This window comes from Rattus rattus, chromosome 2 (assembly GCF_011064425.1).
Source record: "Rattus rattus isolate New Zealand chromosome 2, Rrattus_CSIRO_v1, whole genome shotgun sequence".
NCBI classification, from domain to species: domain Eukaryota; kingdom Metazoa; phylum Chordata; class Mammalia; order Rodentia; family Muridae; genus Rattus; species Rattus rattus.
The window spans coordinates 72,455,243-72,473,680 of NC_046155.1; the positions used below are offsets into that span (position 1 = coordinate 72,455,243).

Sequence of the window (18,438 nt, forward strand, 5' to 3'; positions counted from 1 at the left end):
CATAGGGAATAAAAAGAATTAAAGATGGTATAACTGAACAAAAGGCTCTACAACTGGATGAATCATGAAGCAAGTAAGGTCTTCAAGGTCAGGGCTTTTCCCAGGCAACAGGAGAACACAGGACCAGAGACTAGGAAGACAGAGTTCACATGTGCTTCCATCTACTGCTGTGTGGGTAAGGGCATGTTTGTCAACCTCTCTGGGACCTATTCTCTACAGAAATGGAGGCTTAGTAACTGCTGCGGGGCTGTAAGATTCATTGTGTATTTGCCACAGCACTCAGTGAGTACACAGAGGCACACAGAGACTATCAGCTGATTACTATAACCAGTAGGGTAACGTTCTTTGAAGTATGTTACGGGGGTTTACACAAAACAAGTCACTAGATAATACCCATTCTCACTTATGTTATGGAAAGGTAACAATGCAGAAATCCTTTATAAACCATGTTGATAACTTTATAAGAATTATATGCTAACATTGCTTGGTGTAATATAGGCTTACAATTTCAAGTTTCATAACATTTGATACTGTTCTTTCTTTTATATACTAGCTCCACAATCATGCAATGACTAGATGTTTTATTTATAAGTATCTGTTGAAGGCAAGAATCTCCAAATGAGAAAATGCCCACAAAAAGTTTCCTTGTTTCTAATATTGCTTAACTAACTTATTCCTTCAGTGAATTTTCACTGCACATCTACAGAGCCCTGGGGATATGGACCTGAATCACTATCCTATTCCTGTAGAACTTCTGACCTACTAGAAGAGAGATAAACCCACAGTTATTATTCTGTGGGTCACTATATTAGAGACTATATATATTAAAAAAAAAAAAAACCACCTAAATGAAGCTTAGATCAAGAAACAACACTTGAGCTGGAGTTTGAATTACAAGTAGCAGAAAAAGACGAGAGAGGCAAGTAATTAATGCCAAGCTGAGGGTCAGGGAACACGCAGGCCTGAGGAGGGAGACCATAAAGCAGAGCCTTTCAACCTCGGCACCCATGATCCTTTCTTGCAGTCTCTTTTATTTAGATCAGAATCTTTCAAGGATGTAATTTTCTAAATCCAACAACTGCAGGGTCTAACCAAGCCACATCAGATAGCCTCATGCTTAAACATGTTAGACTCCAGCGGTTGATTTAGAAAAAAAAATATTTTCACATTTTAGTTTCCCCGAATATTAATTTTGACTTTGTAGTAATTGCCAAATCAGTCACTCTATTAATTTTGCACTTCAAAAAGAATCTCTAACGTGCAGGTTAGAGGAGAGAAACAAGCTTACCGATCATATTATCTAGGGAGAGGTCTGGGAGTTTATTCTGCAGCACTCCTCCAGGGATCCCACAGAAGGACACGGGCGAGTATAAAGGTGACACAGCAGAACTACTGCAACAATACAGTGGGCAGATGGTTACACATATGTAAGGCCAGCTTCACACACCAGGCACTCAAGCAGCAACTCCTGGCCATGGCATTCTTTTATAGCAGCAGATATTAATCTTGGCCACAAGTGAAGCAACATAATCCCCTAGTGATCTAGTGCTCTGTCCTTTAAAACAGAAAACAGCAACCCCAGCCCAAACCACGACCCCATGCATTCCCTCACCTGTTCCGTGCATTTCGACTGCACACAGCAGACTTGAGTTCCCATATCATGACTCTGCCATCACTTACTATGAGGGCAGCTGCATTCTCATTAACAGGACAGCACACCATACTGAAGGGACGGACAGTTTTCGTCACCCTGATTGCATCACACTGGCTTCTCAGGTCATAGGTAAGCTCCTGAACAGGATCTAGATCTTAAGGGGAAACTGTCTTTCAGATGCCAGTGAGAAAGTGCAGCAAAAAATACCACTGTTTCAGCGGAAATGACCTCAGCTGCAAGGACAGCATTTTGTCACTAGTGCAGACAGACAGCCCAAACTACAGTCATGATTTACTATTACTAATTCCTTCACACTGTAAAGAGAATTCATGTAAGAACTGTGTGAATGTACTCTATGCTCACGATACCTTGTCTTTAAACCTTTGTGGAATGCTTTGAAGAACATCAGTAAGTAGTGCCCTATAAACTACACTTTGCAGAAGTCTGACAACACCCAGGCTTTATAAAATTTCTTCCATCTATGTGTAGTACACCATTTCACCAAAGCATTATCTGTATTCCCCAAAACAGCTACACAACACTCGGGCGCCTTGGAGACTAACCGACCTCTGTCACTTTACAATGAAAGCTACCACAGCGCAAAAGTCAAGGGGTGCAAGGCTAAAGGAACACAGCAGAGGACATATTCACAACAGGTCACACCTACTTGGTCTGTGCATATATCAAAAAGGAATGACAAAGTGCCATCTCCCCTGTACTGGGTGTTTGCACTATCCTATGTCATACGTGTAATTTCATTCTATCACTTTCTCAAGACAAGGATGTCATCAGCAGTACTCCATGGGATGCTTTATAAGACCACTTTGAAGAGAAGTGCTAGTAACATCTCTGTGATGTGCTCCCACCTGGTTCATCACTTGAAGTGGTGCAGATGCTGCTATAAGACCTCCGGACACGTAAGGTTATGCAGCCATTTTCATGTAGGCAAAACAGGCCATCGCGCTGAGAGCACGGTATTACCTTTGAACAGAGACAGGTTGGCTTTTAAAACCCAACACAGCATTAAATGTATACCATGAAACTCAAACTCATTTAAACAAGATATGGACAACATAGGAGACACAAACATATACGAATATTCTCTAAGCTTTAACAAAGGGAACATTTAAAAAATCTATTTGCAAACCTAAAATTAACTTGTCATTAACATCTATACAAGTTAAATTATTATTTTGGGTTTTTTTGTGTCTATGTTTTAAATAGCCTTCCTAGATAACTTTGGCTGGCCTGGAACTCACTATGTAGCCAGACTGGTCTTGAATTGATAGTGACCCTCCTGTGTCAGCCTCCTGAGTGATGGGATTACAAGATTACAGCACGTTTTTGGCTCTTACCTAGCGTCAGGACAGTTTCTAGGTAAGCCTAGAATCAGTAACTGTGGGGCATGTAGCTGACCCACGTAGATACCTGCAGAAAGGGAACGCCTGTTCGCTCGATTGCAATCACGCCAACTGTTTGATTCACTTCAAGGTCAAGGATTAAAATCTCCCGAGGGTAGAGCAACAGCATGTGACTCCTTTTTGAAGGCAGATAGGCTAACTGGAGGCAGTCATTGAGAGCTACAAATTCAGCACTGAGAAAAACAAAAAATGAACCACACCAAAGTCAGCATCAAGACCCAACCACACAAAAACTGTCAAGAATGAACAACTATTTCCTGAAATGACCAAAATGGATTAGCAGCTAAAACTCAGACCTCTGTTATGTTCAGAATCCAAATAATGACAATATTGCACGGGCTGGGCAGACACCAGTATTTGTAAATCTTTGTGGCAGATAAACAGCACAGCCTTCTGATTATGATGACATGGAGGCTATACTGGCACTCACGAGACTATTTTATTTTACCTTTGTGATTGCAAGTACTAGACTGCTGAGATACCGACTTGGAATTGAAACATAAAGCATTCAGGGTGACAAGCATCACAGAACCAGGAGGACGGGGCCATCAATGTGGCCTGGAGCAGCTACCACCTCTACTCCGTCCTCATATTTTAATGACTCCTTAAACAAATTTGGACAGTTTACTCTCTTCCACTTTCTTCTATGCAAGTATAACAGAAAACCCGATTTTTTTTAAGCTGCTGAAGAGTCTCAAGACTCATTTCAGTATCTTTTATTAAACACTCAACATTCTGACATAACTACATCGGAAGCTTTGGAAGTTTACAACAGAGTTAATGTGGGTGAGCAGAAAGAGAGGAATCTGTATTTCTTTAACCTCCTAACTGCCAACCAAGCTGTGTGAGCCTGCGGACATTGGGACCCAATTTCTTCTTCTGCACAGTGAGAAAGGCACAGATGCCCAGCACTGGAGAGACTACATGGTGAAAGCGTCCCATCCAGTTCACCTAAGGGTCAATGAAGCCTTTCCTATGCTCAAGATCACATGGCAGACAACAGCAAGCAGGACAAAACTATGCAGTCTCTAAATGAGTAATTATTTGCTTATGACAAGGAGTCCACAAAAATATAAAGTTCTATTAAGCCATTTAAAAAGCAATCTTAAACCATCTCAGCACAGGGCTTGAGATAAATTCACCAGTAAATTTAACCAGACTATAGCATAATATACAAAAACAGTATTTATCTATAAATTCAAAATATATTTATAGCACAATCTTTTACATATAAGTCTTTGACATATAAGTCAATTAATTATTCAGTTTAAGCAGAATAATCAGCATATTAAAGACTAAAACAAATACCAAGAAAACTTCTAAAGCTATAAAAATATCTAAAATTGTAGTTCTAGCAAACCCAGCAATCCATCTGTAGCACACACAAATAGCTCATTACATTTCTTCTCAGGTGCAGTTTCTTCATCAGTAAGAGCTCACACTTCCAGAAGGCATGTGACATTTGTGGCACTACACTAAGTGCCGGATGGACACAGCGTCTGCTCTGTCCACCTCCGTTATAAGCCTATGAATACCTTAGAACCCTGACACACAGACTGGGATGGGAAAGCCTGAACAATGCTAAAGATCCCAACTATCAGCAAGGCTGGGCAGTGAATGCCTTCGCTTGCATGCAAGAGATCAGCTCTGGCTGACTGTGGAGAGGACACGGCACGTGAGGAAGTGTATCAAAGTGAAAAACCGTGCTCCCAGTCTTCATGTGCTCAGTGACCATGACTTTCACATCATCCCAGATTTCCCCAAGTTAAATTAGGAAGGGGTAATTCTAATTTGCAACATGAGCGAGGAGGTCCAACACTAGTGGAATGACGAGGACACTGAATGCAGGGGAGGGGACGAAGAAGACTCCTCCTTTACTAAATTCAAAATTAGTAGAGGAGAAAAGGTGAGCTGAAAGAGAAAGTCCATAACACGAACATCTTCGGAAGCGAGGGAGGAGAGTTGTGTGCTCAGTCAGTCTTACCGAGTACTCACCTAGGTTTCTCCTGCGTGACTAAAACCTTTACTTTATTAAGAGCCCTCTTGGCTCCTGTGGCTGCGGCCAGCTTGTTATGAGCTGGGCTGCAGTGTGGGCTGGAGATGTACACTTTTTTCCCAGGGCCAGAGGGAGCCTTGGATGGAGAGAAGTCCGAGATGAAAACAATGCCCTCGCTGGTGAGCACTACACAGAGGGAGGCAGAAGAACTCTGATTAAAACTTGGCTGAGAAGCACAGAGCTCCACTCTACCCCATGAAAGCGAGACAAGGAGACTTTCAGTACGAGCTGGCAATGCTATGTCCCTAACACAGTGTAGTGCTAGCCCACAGAAACAGGTGGTTTACCACAATTCACCAGAAGCTTCCAAGCTGAGCTTTTCAACTCTATCTTATATTAAAAAGCTATTGCGAGATGATTGGCATAGCAACAAAGATTGGTTCTTTCAGAGAAAATTCTATGCATAGACGTTCACTCCCGTTATATCCTATACTTTCAAAATCCAAGCATTTTTCAGAATGTACAAGCCACATAGGAAAACTACCACATGGAAGAAACTGGGTGTCACCATTAGCCAGGCTCAAATATCTGATTCAATGATACTAAATTTTTATGACTACTTTGAGCTACTTAGTCTAATAAGTATTTTTTCTTCTCAAACATCAGCCTGAACCTTGAAATTAAAGTATTCTTTGTACCTGTATGTCTATACCTAATTTTATATACATACACAAAGCACACACGTGCACACACATAAGCACTCAGATATAAAGCAGAATACCAACGGAGCTTCCCGTCCATGAAACAGACCTACCCCAGCACCATATTTCGTGTCATAACGTATGCATTCTTATGACTTAAATAACATCTACCCCACACCCTGGCCAGTACTGGGCAGATGGCAGAGAAGTGCACAGTGAAGATCCTGACATCAGTGAAGCTGCTGTAGGCACAGGGATTCATGCAATGCTGTGACAAGCCTGGCACATGAAGTGCAAGTTTACACACAAAACAGTAGGGCAGCTGACACTCGAAAAGCAGATGAAATCCCAGCAGTCTAAGGAATAAAATCATAATCCGCACATGCACACAAATACAGTACCTCAGCAGCCCAATCCAGAGATGCAGTGTCAACACAGTAAACTCAGCCTAATCCTTGTCTCCCTGCAGGTTCCAGAATTCATTCTCCAAAGTCTCACTGGTTTCCTTCATTCATGTCACTGTCACCCACTGAGTATAGTGAACGTGCCTCTCTGACTGTGTCCTTCAGCCCTGAAGCTGTCAGCAAACCAGTAAGTGTGTACAAGTAATACACAGACAGGCCCGAACACGATGTGTCGGCTTCATTGTTATAGCCATGTTCTCCATTTAAACTTCCAATCTTCCTTCTCTTTTAACACACACACACACACACACACACACACACACACACACACACACACACACAGACACACACACACACACAGACAGACAGACAGACACACACACACACATACACAGACAGACAGACAGACAGACAGACACACACACACACACACACACACACACACACACACACACAGTCTCTCTCAATAATAAACAGCTAGATAAAATCAGAATTTTGAAACATTCAAATCCAGGGAAAACACTATAAATGACAGCCAGCCCTCTGCCTCCTTCAAGCCTCTGATCATTACTAAAATAAAGTTTGTTCTGACCATTAACACAACCTGATGCTCATTCTTCATCTCCCCCATCTGATCTTACCTTAATATCACTGATCACCTTTTATTTTGAGTGTGTGTGTGTGCGTGCGTGTGTGTGTGCGTGCGTGTTTGTGTTTGTGTGCGTGTGTGTATGAGTGTGTGAGTGTGTGAGTGATGTGTGTGTGTGAGAGTGTGTGTGAGTGTGTGAGTGTGTGTGTGAGTGTAGTGTGTGTGTGAGTGTGAGTGTGTGTGAGAGAGAGTGTGAGTGTGTGTGTGTGTGTGAGTGTATGTGAGTGTGTGTGTGAGTGTGAGTGTGTGTGTATGAGTGTGTGTGTGAGTGTGTGTGTTTGAGTGCGTGTGTGTGTGTACAACATGAGTGCAGTTGCTGAAACCTAAGAAGCTGGATTTACAGGAGGTTGTGAGCCGTGAGTGCCAGGAACCGAGCTAGGGTCCTCTACCACAACACTACATCTTCTTAACTTCCCAGTCACCCCTCCAGCCCTCTCTTAAAACACTAGAACTTATAAATTCATTCGTTCCTAGTTTACAGTCTGACTGCCTCTTACTAAAACAGGAACTCCATGAAGTTGGGAAACTCCATCTTGGCTCCCAGAATAGTAACACCAGCTAAAGCAGTGTCTGTTGAATCACTCCATGAAGAGGATTTGCTAAATAATAAAACTCACAAAAATCTGTCTAAAACAAACCTTATTTTTACATCATTTGATCCACAAAACACAAAATGTTGGCAAAAAACCACTTCTGCAAAAAAAAAAAAATTCTCTTTTACATGAAATAGCATTAAATAGAATGATAGTTTTAAAAGCAAGAACTCAGGCTACAGGTTAAATGAAATCCCTGATTCTTTAAATGAAGTCTTAAGTCTGAATTAGAACAATACAGTAGCTCTCCGTCCCAAGCTAGCACAATACTATTTATTAAGCCATGACCTCAATGTGTGCATGGCTTGCTGCCATAAATGTCCAACGATCAAAGTGCCTGCAACAGTGTGGGGTTACGATTCAGCATGCAGGTTAGAAACTGCAGCTATATGAACAAGTGCTGTGCTCCTCCACGGTGTTCACTTTTAAGTTGTTGAGGACAAACAATGTGTGTACTTTGTGTGTATAACACTAATTTTATTTTTAGTACCTCCTATAACTGATTTTCTACAAATAATTATTACTTACAAGTTAAATGTGAAGGATCAAAAGGGTCAAAAGAAAAAGAAAGGATGTTATCTGCATAGCTCTTCTTCCAGAGTTTGGTGCCAGTGTCTGCATTCCAGAGCACGATGTAATTTGGCGGGTGGATAGCAAGCAGTAAATCTCGGGAGGCATCCTGATTCCACAGCCACTGCACATCTGTAAAGACCAGAAGGGTGAGGGCAAGCCACACTCCATGACATCACTCCAAGATGTCTGAAAGGTATCAAGGACAAGCTGGCCAGAGTGTACAATCCAATACCTCCCCAAATGTGATATATACGCACTGTCAGGCTAATTTTATATAAAGCCGAGTTGTTCGGTTCACATCTAACTTACCCTGAGATATTACTTATGGTCATGACCTGAAACTATAATCTCAGATCTGAGACTTTCCTAGGCACGGTCAAGACGCCATACTTCACTAATGCTCTTGTGGGGTTACTGGAAAGCACTGAAGCTTTTCATGATTTTTCAAAAACAATAAATATCTTAGAACAACAATATTGCTTAGTACTTAGTACATAGTTAAGTACTCAATAGATATTTTTAAAATCATCAACTGAAAAATTATTCAGGGCTAGGGAGATGGCTCAGTAGATAAGATGTTTGTCCTGCGTGCATGGGGACTGGAGGTCAGACCACCAGAGCCCATGCAAACAGCCAGCACAGCTAGCCCAGCTAGCCCAGCCTGTGTGATAAAGTTCCAGGCCAATCAGAGACGCTATCTCAAACGGAAGGTGGAAGGCACCTAGGGTCTGACTGAGACTATCCCCTGTTCTCACACTGCAGGCGTATACTTAATATATACATATGACCCAAATCCACCTACTTGCATTCCCCCATACCTCTCACACGCATATTTTTTCCAGACAAGCAAGAGACCTTCTCAATCATTTGTCTAAAGAAGGCTGTACTAATTTTAGAGGAATAGCACTAAAAGAAAAAACCAAGTAACTCTTAGGGACACGAGAATACACGTTTGCTGATCTCCATTGCTTTACCTTAAGTGCTGACAGTGAGCTCACTGCAACTGCAGACAAGCGTACCTGATCGCATACACTGTGGCAGCTCGAGAGTCTCCACAATGTAGCTAAGGCTGACACTGAAATCAGTGTTTTACTATAGCAAGAATCAGTTAACATTTAAGGCAACAATGTCTAAAAGTGTATTGAGAAGGAAAAGAATGCTAGGCTAAACACCTTCAAGAGTCATCCTGGAAGTAACAAAATGGAACACATGGAAAGAGAACAAAGACAAGAGCAATCTGGGAGTAAAGGCGGGAAGAAGCTCCATGGGATGGGGCTCTCACCTTGGATGGGCTTGACATGCTCTTGGATCTCACACTGAGCTACGCCCGCTGCTACATCCCAAACAATGATCTTCCCATTGACATCAGCAGAAGCCAAGCGTAGGCAGTATGGAGACCCAATGTTGTGGTGATAGTTCTCTCTGGCCCACTTGACCTAGTGATGAGGAGAGATTGGATCAATCTCACGTGCACCAAATGACCCTGGGCATCATTCCCACAGAATGGTAACTACGCAGACGGTTAAAGAAGCTTGGTCTAACTAAGTAGGAAACGAGCATTCATTTTGAAACTTAGATTTTTATTTTTAAAAACTGTATTTCATTTTTTTAAAAAATCACAATGCCTGTAAAATGTAAAAAAAAAAAAAAAAAAAAGAGAGAGAGAGCCTAAATATTTGAGTATGAAAACAACAGAATTTCTCAAATGCCTTGGTAAATTCCCAAGCCATCTTGGAGCTTAGTTTTTCTAAAACTGAATTTTGGCAAAGCATTTAAAATCATTAATGGCTAAGAAGAACATTTTTCTATATTCTATTACCCTAATTAGAAGGAAAAACATTATAGATGTAAGAACTTTTGGAGGGAAAAAGGAAATAAACAACCTTGCAAACCTCTATCTGTATCCTTTCAGGAAGAATACTTTCTCTAAATCAAAGTTTATGCTTTATAATTAAAATTCATATTAAAAGTAAAAAACAAATAAAAAAAAAAAAAGCTGAAGAAAATGGTTCAGTAAAGTGCTTGTTTCATGAGGACCAGGGATCCCGGACCAGAGATCCCAATGTCAGGTAGGCATGATGCCCTGCCTGTAATTCTAGATGGGAGAACTTTCTTGGGGCAAGCTGGATAGCTAGACTTTTCAAATTAATGACCTCTGGGCTTGGCAAGAGAACCTATCTCAAAACATAAGACGGACAGCAAATGCGCTAAGATAATCCAGTGTCAACCTCTGGGCTACACACACACACACACACACACACACACACACACACACACACACACACACACACACACACACACACAGTACTTGTGCTCGCTAGTTTTATGTCACCCTGACACAGCTTGTGTCATTTTAGAAGGAACTTCAACTGGGAGAATGCCCCCATCAGATCGGCCTGTAGTACATTTTCTAGATTGATGATTTATGTGGTAGGGACTGGCCCACTGTGGATGGTGCTACTCCTAGGCTCTTGGTCTTGGGTGCTGTAAGAAAGCAGGCTGAGTAAGCCACAAGGAGCAAGTCCATGGGCAGTATTTTTCCACAGCCTCTGCATCAGGTCCTGCCTCATGCCTACTGCCTTTTGTTCCTGTCCGACCTCCCTGCATGACGACTACAAGCTACAGGATGAAATAAGCCCTTTTCTCCTCAAGTTGCTTCAGTTGTGTTGTATCACAGCGACAGGAACCCCAACTAAGACAGCCCCATAACACATGTACGCAAACATGAATGTGAATATACACACATGCACACACAATACACATAAACATGCCAAATATATTAAAGTAGAGAGCTGGCCTGTTGGTACATTAATAATTCCTGATACTCTGGAGGCTGAAGCAGAAGGACTCCAGCTCTGTGTGGCTTCAGTGGTAGTGTGCATGGTGAGTTTGTGCAGGGCCCTACCCAGCATCACAAACACAAAATAAAAATAAAATCCCACCAGAACTGTAAAGTAAATCTGATTATATTCTTGAACATTAAATAGTAGAGTTAAGAGATGCATCTCAGTCCTCACCATAGCCAGGGCATTCCCCGGCGCCTCCTTGACGCCCATGACCATCCTCTGTCTCTCTGCGCACCCTGCCATTGCATGATGTGTAAATATTTCACTTCTTTCACTATTACCTACCGGTCCACAGCACAGACCACAGAGGGCTTGCACTTCTATGCCCTAACCACAGTGTAGATTCCAAATCTGTTGATGAGTGCGTCTAGTAAACATCATAGAATCATCAAATACACAGAGGTCATCACGTGTGTGCACACCTAGAAACAACCATCTACAACGAATGCCAAAGTAGGAAAGAATTGTAACAAATTACAATAGAATGTATGGAGAAGGTGGAAATACAAGTTTTCTGAATACTAATTTTACTGATCTTTAAACTCCTCAGGTAAAACTCTTTTTAATAAAGGTGTGTATATATGTGTCTCTGCATGTGTGGGCGCATGCATGTATACATTTACATCTGAACACCGTGTGTATTATGCATACTGTCCACATACAGGTAAATCTAGTAACTTTTATTGTATGTAGTTTGCACATGTGAACTCACCTGTTTGCTATCATGTGTTTATAACCTCAAAGCCAATACTTGTAGGGCATTTGCAGACAAGGACACAGTGATGACTCACCAGAGTTGACCAACACATTAACGTAAGGAGCTGTGAGACAACAAGGAATCCTTCCTTCAAGGAAGTGTCAGTCTCACAGCTTCACCACTCTTTTCCTTGTGTTGGCCTTTTCCTGCTATCTTATTGTTTAAAATGGCTCCTAGCACACTGCTCCTTACTGTGGCTACATGCAAGAGGCTACAATGTGCCTAACCAGAAAAGAAGGGGGAGGTAGCTCTGCTCAGAGACGTAGCTGCTGATAATGAATTCAGTGTAAGTGGAACAGAAACACAAAGGCTACGGACTGCTGAGGTGATACGATGTGCCCAGAGGCTCACAGGAAGCTAACTGCTTAGAAAACAAGGGTTTAGTAGTCCCTAATCCATGTCTGCACTGATATTACGGAATATAGTTACTCTGAATAAGAAAAAGTGTGTGTGTATGTATGCAGGTGCAGCACTGAGGTCTCTCTACATAAATTCTAAGATTCTTATAAACATCTGATAACCAACTATGCTCACACATCAGGCTACTAAAAAGAGAGGAGAACATAGGAAGCTACAATTGAGGGAGAGAACCTGAGAATTTCTCATCAGTGATGTGAGCTAGAAGATAATGAAGTGGTATTTTAAAATTACTTCAGGAAAATTAAACTAACAACCCAGATGTCTTTACATCCTTTGAGAATATTTAAAACAAAACAAAACAAAATTAAAAACAACAAACAAAAACAAAAGCAAAATTTCCTCAGACCAGCAAAAGCTGATAAAATTAACCAAGATATTCACTTCAAGAATTGACAATAATTTCTTCAGGCAAAAGAAATAGACTATTAAATTGAAGCCCAAATCTACACATTAATGAAACTCCAGAAAAGATAAAAGAGGAAAGAGAAAGGGGAGGGGTGACAATACTTCTCTCCCTGAAAAACTCAAATTGAAACCTTTCTACAAGACTTACTGATGACAGACTAGATGCTCTCCCCTCAGCTCAGGAAGGAGGTGTAAGTACCACTTAGCATCCTGACTCACTGAAGTTAGAGGTCCTGGCCAATGCAATATGGAAAGAAAAAATTAAGCAAGTAGAGATTACCAAATTAAACTGCTATCCTTAGCAGATGTCATGATTAGATCTACATCTAAAAATCCAGTCCAAAATTACTAGTTCTAATAAGTGAGTTTATTAAGACCATAGGGAATATGTCCTATATTTTCCCTCAACCTCATACCAAACACAGAAATTAACTTAAAATGTATCAAGGACTGAACTAAAGAGCTAAAAATAAACTTGTAAATTGATGTTGTATAAGTCAGTGATTTCTTGGATACAGCACAAGTAAATGGATTATATCAAAATTAAAACCATTAGTTTCTGAAAAGGCACTCTCAAAAGAAATGAAAAGAAGACCAAATTATAAGAGAAAATATCTGTAGGTCATGCATCTGATAAGGGGGCTCATATGTAAATACACTGCTAAAGGTCACAATTTAATCGTAAAAAGGCAACATTTCAAAGTGGCAAAGAATCAGTGTAGGTATTTTTCTTAGTTAGGGTTTTATTGTTGTGAACAGATACCATGACCAAGGCAACTCTTACAAGGACAGCATTTAATTGGCGCTGGCTTACAGGTTCAGAGGCTCAGTCCATTATTATCAAGGTGGGAGCATGACAGTGTCCAAGCAGGAACCGTGCAAGCAGAGCTGAGAGTTCCACATCTTCATCCGAAGGCTGTTAGAAGAATGCTGACCTTGGGCAGCTAAGATAGTCTTATAGCCCACACCCACAGTGACACACCTACTCTCAGGGCCATGCCTTCCAATAGTGCCACTCCCTGAGCATAGCAAACCTTCACAGGATTTTTACGAAGACATGAAAATAGTGAACAAGTCTATGAAAAGATGTTCATGATTATCCACCATGAAATCACAAATCAAAAACATGGTGAGACTCACACCCACAAAGACAGTTAAACTTTATATTTTTTTTTCTTTTTTTCAGAGCTGGGGACCGAACCCAGGGCCTTGCGCTTGCTAGGCAAGCGTTCTACCACTGAGCTAAATCCCCAACTAAACTTTATATTCTTAGCACGTGGTAGTCAGTAGTCAGAACTAATGGATGAGGGGGTGATATGGTAAATGACAGAATTGATATTTTCCGCTCACCTTTTCAAAGTGCCCCAGAACTAGCACTTAACAACACATTCTGGACTGACATTATAGCATGGGTACGAAAATGCTGGGCAACCCTAAATAACTGTATTTATATCTAAATGAATCAGACTCATTAGGACTTAATAAGAACCTGATAATGTATTAAACTTGCGTTATGGGACTGATGTACAATTTAACTTACCTTAACAATGTCAGCTTTATGTTTTTCTAGAACTTGCAGAGTTTGGGCAGTATTGGAATCGATCACTACCACAAGCGAATGGCATCCATACGCAATTAAACCTTGCCAGCCCCTGGCAAAACAACGGTGTTAAAATGTAAATATAAAACAAAGTAACTCAACTTTCCTTTTGCCTATCATAAACGAATCTAGTTCATATGTACCATTATTCGCAGTAATATTTAAAAATGAAAGGCTTGTGATATTGTTCCATTTACATAAAGCCCTAGCTGAAAGATTATCTACGCAGAGCTCTGATGTGCAAGCCCATCTGGGCTGTCTTTTTTTATGCACATGTTGTCTTATTCAGCGTCCAATAACATTTCTTTTGATAACAACATAGAATCCACAATGTGCCTACGATACGTGACTAGTCTTAGTCCTTTCAGCCAGATAAAAAGGTAAATACAAGAGGGCTCAGCCTCCGTACCAATATTCCTAGCACCAAAACAGCCATAGAATTTGCTTCACATAACCGGTTAGGGCTCAGAACTTGGGTGTTCTTTTACTTTGGAAAGAGATCAGGCTGTGGAGAGGCCCTGCTTCACAGGAACCAGTAAAGAAAAAGGTGGAAACAGGTGACAGGTCAGAGTCTAGGGCATTGGTGAATGGATCTCAGTGAAAAAGAGGAGTATGCATGAGTGAGAAAAAGTCGGAACCAGAAAGAGATAAGGAGACAGGGAATGGAGAGAAGCCCTCCCCAGTGCAGGCTGGAGAAAAGGAAATGGTGAAGAGTAAAGGAATGAGATGCGGAGAAAGAACAAAGGACAGAAACTGTGTCTGCACGGAGGAACTGCCCACTTGGGGCATTTGCGACTTAAACAACAAAAAATGTCTCAGTTAAAAGAAAATCTGCGAGGTGTGGGAGGCTGGCCGCGGACTCGGCGAGGGAAACCGGAAGCCCCGTGTTCTTTCCCCGTCCCCTCGCGAAGTGCGCCCAAGACCGGCTGCCGGAAGCACTGCCCTCACCAGTCCACCGCCGCCTTGTTGTGCGCGTTGAGAGCCCCGGTGAGGGTGCGCGCTGACACTTTGAAGTTCACGGTGTAGGGTAACATCGCGGCGGCACCCCGGCCCTCCCCACCGCCAGGCAGGAAGCGACACGCGCAGCTCTTCCGTTCCAAAGTCCGGGTAGCTGCGTCCGCACCACAGTCAGGTTCCGTGGGATCCCGGGTTCCTCCTTCCAAGAGTCCGTCCTCTCTCCAGGATATAGGACTTCTAGGTTCCTCCCTCTCGAAAGTTCCGAGACTCAAGCGAGCACAGGGAGTGCAAGTTGAAGCTACACATGGTAGAGCAGTTCAGCTACGGCCGCATCTGCTTTCTTCCTTTTGGGAGAAAGATGGCTGAAAATCGTGCAAACAATAAAAGTCCCAGTTTGCCTTTCTGCTTTTGATTTGTTAATTTAGAGCAACTGCCACTGCCATCCACTGTTTGCTGTAGAAATAAGGAACATGTACACGAAGACACAGTGTCTGTCTACTCACTAATGCTTGTTCCCTTTTTTCTGTATGATAGCTATCCTGGCTACTGTGATTTGCATAAGTAGCTCCCAAAGGACCATGTATTTAAAACTCAATTTTAAGGACCCGCTGGTAGGTTTTATATCACTAGGAGGAGTGCCCGGGTTGGAGTAGGAGATGCTGTTGAAGGGAATTGTTGGATCCAGGTCTTTTCCTCCTTATTTTTCTGGCCCCAACCATGAAGCGAAAGGTTTTACCATCTTGCTGTGCATTGCCACCACGGTACACTGCCTCACAGTAGCCTCAAGAGCAATGGGGCAAACCAGGCATGGATTAGAAGCTCCAAGACTTGTCCTATAGAGGCTGGGTATCTCAGATGTTTGTTTCAGATTTGGAGATCTGGCCAACACACTAGTGAGGCGAAGAAAACATTCTGGCCGAAGTGTTGATTTGTATCTCCTCAGTGAGTAAAGATACTGTGTGTCTTTTAGCAGTTGATTAGCCATTTGTAAGTATTTCTAAAACTACACTATTGGGACATTTTGGCTCATTTTGTCTTTTCACCTCTGAGCTATAAATATTTGTTTAATATAAATTGAAGGTCCTTTTCCTATATATTTATGTATATAAGATTTCATATAAATCTTATATACATAAAATATGTATAATATAAGTATAAATATATTAATATATTTTATAATATTATAATATATAATATAACACAATATATTATAGAAATTATGTATTATATAATATAAATACATACTATATTTTGTATAAGAATTATATTAAAATATTTATATATAAGATTTATATAAAAAAACACTCTCATTCTATAGGTGGCTACATGGACCTTGAGTCACTTGGCTAAGCAAATATTCCCAGCAAAGTCAAAGACTGAAGTCAAGAGGACTCAAGTGTGGTGTCCAGCACCAAAGCACCAACCACCTGTAACTCCAGCTCCCAGGGATGACCCACCCCCTTCTAGACCCTTGGGCTCCTACACATGGACATACTCTCACACAAACACAAAATTAAAGTAAATCTTAGATAATAATGAAATGAAACAAAGGGAAATTTTGTGAGTTGTTCTTTTGATATACTTTACTATATATATGCAGATTTCATTTTTATTTCTATTCATTGAAACAGCATAATATGATGACTGTTGGCACCCTGCTGATAGTCTCAATCAATGCTTGCATATGTAAAAACCAACATGACCATCAGACTTTTTCATTCTCTTCAAGGCACTCATGGGATGTCGGTGTTCCTAAGGGCTTTCATTGTGACTTTGAGAAGCATCGTTAACTCCATCAAACCTCTGTGCTGGTTTAAAAGAGACATCCCTCACCATCCTGAGCATTAGAATATTTGACTTTCAGTTGACAGTGTTGTTTGGGTAAGTTTGGAGGTCTGGCCTGGCTGAGGAAGTGTGTCACTGGGGACAGGTTTTGAAGGTTTAAAGACTTACACCATTTCAAGGTTGTCTTCTCTGCTTTCTGCTTGTGGTGTGAGATGTGAGCTCTCACATGTTCCTCCATCCTGCCTGCTGCCATAATTCCCTGCATTGATGGACACTTATCCCTCCAGAACTATAAGTCCAGATAAACTCTGTCTTTTTTTTTTTAATTCATTTATTATATATAAGTACACTGTAGCTGTCTTCAGATACACCAGAAGAGGGCATCGGATCCCCTTACAGATGGTTGTGAGCCACCATGTGGTTGCTGGGAATTGAACTCAGGATCTCTGGAAGAGTAGTCAGGTGCTCTTAACCACTGAGCCATCTCTCCAGCCCCTAAACTCTGTCTTTTATAAGTGCCTTGATCATGGTGTTCTGTCACGGGGATAGAAACGGTACTAATACAATCTCTTTCCCCCATTATTGTGGCAGAGAAAAGGTTTAAATTAGATCATATGTTTACAAAGCCTTAACATGACTCTTAGCTTCCTATAATTCGTTTATTTACTGATAGACGTAAAACAAGGCCCGCTGTTTTCAGTGACAGCACTGTGTCCTCTAAGATATCATTTAAGCCAAGAAAGACCCTTTCTTTTGAAGGTGTGGCTTGCAAGAGGAGAATTGATAAGGATTTGAAAGAAAGTGGAGTCAAATTTGCTTGTGAGTCACCAAGACACAAACACCACAACAGCCAGCTTTATAATGAGGGCTAGCAGATCCTTTCAGTGAATACAGGAGAAAATCAGCAGTAGTAAAAATAATTATTGGCCTACAAGGGATATCTCTCTACCATCTGTCTGTCTGTCTGCCTGTCTGTCTATCTACCTATCCATATCTGTATGTGTATCTCTTCTTCTCCCTCACTCTCTCTCCTTCCTTTCCCCTTCCCCCTCCCTCTTCCCTTCCTTATGTCTTCTCCCCTTCCTTTCCCTCTTCCCTCCCTTTTCCTCTTCCCTTCTTTTCCCCTTCCTCTCTCTCTATATCTCTTTATCTCTCTTTTTCTCATCTTCTTCCTCTCCCAGGCTGACCCAGAACCCACTGTGTTGTTCAGACTGGCCCAGAACTCACTATGTAGCTCGAGGCTGGTCTCTAACTTATGTCAGTTCTCCTGTCACAACCCCCTTCTAAGTATTTGTCACAGGAAGTTTGTCTTTATTCAGTCCAATGGGAGCGGACCAGGGAAAGAGGACTCCTCGGCAGTGTTGGACAGGAGCAGTGACTTAGGCTGCCCTAACTTATGCAGACGGCCTTTTGAAATAGAAGGAATCATATAGCTAAATTAGGTGTATACATGTGTGTATGTATGTGTGTGTGTGTGTGTGTGTGTGCATGCATGTGTGTGTGCGTGTGTGTGTGTCTGCGTTCCTGGGGATTGAACCAAGGTCTCTGAATACATATGAGGCAAATGCTGTCCTTGGTCTAACACACATTCCAAGATCTTTCTGTTGGCTTTTTGGAGCAGACCCTCCCTCTGTAGCCCAGGTTGGTCTGGAATTCATGATTATAGCTACCATGCTA

General features: G+C 41.6%; 1 protein-coding gene across 2 annotated transcripts in view; it reads right to left on the minus strand.

Moving 5' to 3' along the window:
- Positions 1–15,159, minus strand: part of Wdr11 (WD repeat domain 11) — a 44,826-nt gene extending 29,667 nt beyond the window's left edge. Inside the window, exons 1-9 of one of the 2 annotated variants that reach the window (XM_032892480.1) lie at positions 14,968–15,159; positions 13,960–14,071; positions 9,274–9,427; positions 7,947–8,120; positions 5,071–5,257; positions 3,083–3,248; positions 2,521–2,635; positions 1,613–1,808; positions 1,289–1,389 (exon numbers count right to left, since the gene is read on the minus strand). In XM_032892480.1, coding sequence (XP_032748371.1) covers positions 1,289–1,389; positions 1,613–1,808; positions 2,521–2,635; positions 3,083–3,248; positions 5,071–5,257; positions 7,947–8,120; positions 9,274–9,427; positions 13,960–14,071; positions 14,968–15,053 — 1,291 coding nt within the window. In that variant the 5' untranslated portion in view covers positions 15,054–15,159. Of the gene's footprint in view, positions 1–1,288; positions 1,393–1,612; positions 1,809–2,520; positions 2,636–3,082; positions 3,249–5,070; positions 5,258–7,946; positions 8,121–9,273; positions 9,428–13,959; positions 14,072–14,967 lie in introns of both variants that reach the window. The other variant, XM_032892481.1, reaches the window with a different exon arrangement.
- Positions 15,160–18,438: the final 3,279 nt, after the last annotated feature.